The sequence below is a fragment of the Myotis davidii genome, unplaced genomic scaffold (assembly GCF_000327345.1).
Source record: "Myotis davidii unplaced genomic scaffold, ASM32734v1 scaffold228, whole genome shotgun sequence".
Taxonomy (NCBI): domain Eukaryota; kingdom Metazoa; phylum Chordata; class Mammalia; order Chiroptera; family Vespertilionidae; genus Myotis; species Myotis davidii.
In genome coordinates, this window is record NW_006300104.1 from 2,446,789 (window position 1) to 2,449,734 (window position 2,946).

The 2,946-nt window shown below is 44.2% G+C and overlaps 1 protein-coding gene across 4 annotated transcripts in view; it reads right to left on the reverse strand.

Moving 5' to 3' along the window:
• The window catches only part of ZCCHC17 (zinc finger, CCHC domain containing 17), a 59,892-nt gene that overhangs the window by 29,439 nt on the left and 27,507 nt on the right, over window positions 1-2,946 (reverse strand). For all 4 annotated transcript variants that reach the window (XM_006776463.2, XM_015572307.1, XM_006776461.2 and 1 more), the window contains one exon: window positions 1,473-1,573. In XM_006776463.2, coding sequence (XP_006776526.1) covers window positions 1,473-1,553 — 81 coding nt within the window. In that variant the 5' untranslated portion in view covers window positions 1,554-1,573. The remainder of the gene's footprint in view (window positions 1-1,472; window positions 1,574-2,946) is intronic.

A 2,946-nucleotide genomic window follows, 5' to 3' on the forward strand; every position in this document is an offset into this window, starting at 1 on the left:
CGAAGTAACCCAGCAGAAAAGAAAAGCTGTTTCTTCAGGTAAATTCAGCATAATGACCAATGCAGAGATCCATGAGCCCAGAATGAGTTTCAGAACATTCCAATAGGCTAGATCTCCTTTTGGACTTGGTCTAGAACAGGGGTGGGCAACTTTTTGATGCGAGGGCCACAATGGGTTCTTAAACTGGACCGGAGGGCCGGAACAAAAGCATGGATGGAGTGTTTGTGTGAACTAATATAAATTCAAAGTAAACATAATTACATAAAAGGGTATGGTCTTTTTTTTTTTTAGTTTTATTCATTTCAAATGGGCCGGATCCGGCCTGCGGGCCGTAGTTTGCCCACGGCTGGTCTAGAACCTCTACAAACATGAGGACAATTGTTAACCACATTGGTCTTCTTTTGCTTCCTCCAGCATCTGAAGCCCTTCTTCACTTCAGGGTCTTTGACCAGCTATTCTCTACCTAGAATATCCTTATCCCAACTTTTCATGACTACTTCCTTCCCAGCTCACACTCCATCTCCTCAGAAAGCCCATTCCTGACGACTTTATCTAAGCCTACTTCTGATACTGTTTGAACCCATTACAGCACTTACCATAATTTTTAATTATTTTAATTTGTTTACTTTTTCTTCCTCTCCTCCAGTTATATTCTATATAAGCTCTATAATAGCTGGGGTCATCTATGTCTAGTTCACTCTTATACCCCTCAGACCTAATGCACATTAAGCACTCAAATACTGCTGAACAGTATCTCTTTCAGGCTGTCTCCCCTGGTAGCAGAGCAGGCCTCAGTACATGTTCATATTTCTCCTGTGGTCTTCCCATAAACCTATGGGCAAATAAAAATACTTGCAGTATGCCCTGACTGGTTTGGCTCAGGGAGAGGGATAGAGCGTCGGCCTGCGGACTCAAGGGTCCCAGGTTCGATCCCAGTCAAGGGCATGTACCTTGGTTGCGGGCACATCCCCAGTAGGGGGTGTGCAGGAAGCAGCTGATCGATGTTTCTAAAACTCTCTATCCCTCTCCCTTCCTCTCTGTAAAATATCAATAAAATATATATTTAAAAAAAAATACTTGCAGTATTATTACCTACAAAGGTTAAAAATAAAAATTATAAAATTTCCTATGAATGAATGACCCACAGCCCACTTATCCTAAAGTGAGCTGTAACAGGGTTCTTCGGAGCTTTCTCACTTTCCTCATGTCGCATGGTGCCAGGTATTAGGAAAAGTGACTGTAAACTCTATGTCTTTTTGTGCTACACTTTTAATAGTTCACACCATTCCTTCTCAGTTTGAGAGGAGAACCAGCCAGAAGGTTTATATTCAGGACAGATTATGGGGCAGGATTCAAAATAAGATTCTCAGCCACAATTAACAGCTAATACACACTCACCATCATAAAATACCAAGAAAACCCTGGCTTTTCGTAATCCTTTCTAACCAAATGAAGTTAACACAGAACTTTACCTCTCGGCCAATAAGCTTCACCCATACTTTGTCTCCAACATCTACTATCTCAGAAGGCTTATCCACACGACAGGATGACATGTGAGTTCGATGGACCAGACCTGGGCACAAGAAAAAGAAATAAAATAAAGCACAAGGTATGCCTGATGCGATGCTCTATGTCTGGTGTTTATACTCTAAATAACAAGGTAACAGGAAGATGGAAGTTGGGAATTCACTTAAAAAAAGTCACTAATTTAAAATTGCAAATTAAAACTATTTGAGATCACTTTTTATATCTAATCAACAAATATTCTTTAAAATAGTATTCAATGTTGGTAAAATATGATACAATAACTATACAATAAAAACACAAGTTCGTAAAGTTCTTTAAAGCAAAGGGCATAAAGATGTTTATACCTTTGATGCAAAAATATTGAAATTTTTCCAAAAGAAAAACCTCATAGAGGCAAAAATCTATGGGCATATAAAAATACTTGCAGGAAAAAAAAATACTTGTATTATTACCTACAAAAGTTAAAAATAAAAAATTTTAAATAACCCAAATGTCGCCCTGACCAGTTAGGCTCAGTGGATAGAGCATCAGCCTGCGGACTCAAGGGTCCCAGGTTTGATTCTGGTCAAGGGCATGTACCTTGGTTGCAGGCACATCCTCAGTTGGGGGTGTGCAGGAGGCAACTGATCGATGTTTCTCTCACTGATGTTCCTAACTCTCTATCCTTCTCCCTTCCTCTCAAAAAAATAACCTAAATGTTCAAGAATTGAAAAATAGCTTGGTAATGGCAAATCCATCAAAAGCAAGAGTAAGCAGCTATTTAAATTATAGTTTTCCAAAAAAAAAAATTATAGTTTTCCTATATAATAAAGAACTAATATGAAATGGTCATCACATCCTCATGCCATCATGCCTTAACCATTCAGACACTCAACACTGGGGAGAGAGGAATGGGGACCAGCCAGGCACAAATGAGCTTGCGAGAGAGGAATGGGGACCAGCCAGGCTGCGGCCTGGGAGAGGGACAAGCCGCCTGCCTGGCGGTCCTGGGTGCCAGTGGCTGCACCTGCGGCCCGGGAGGGGGATAAGCCGCCCGCCCCACAGTCCCGGGCGCCAGCACCTGCAGCTGCGGCCCAGGAGAGGGACTAGCCACCTGCCCGACGGTCCTGTGTGCCTGCAGCTGCGGCCTGGACGAAGCCGGCCCAGGTCCTGGGTGCCTGCGGCTGGCCAGAGGGAAGGAAGCCCAGGTCCAGGGTGCCTGTGACCAGCCAGAGGAGGGAATCCTGGGTCCTGGGTGCAGGGCAAGGCAGAGGCAGTTAGGGGCGATCAGGCCAGCAGGGGAGCAGTTAGGGGCAATCAGGCCGGTAGGTGAGCAGTTAGGGGCGATCAGGCAGGTAGGCAAAAGTGCTTAGGGGTGCCGGGACCGGTTTGGCTCAGTGGATAGAGCATCGGCCTGCGGACTGAAGGGTCCCGGGTTCG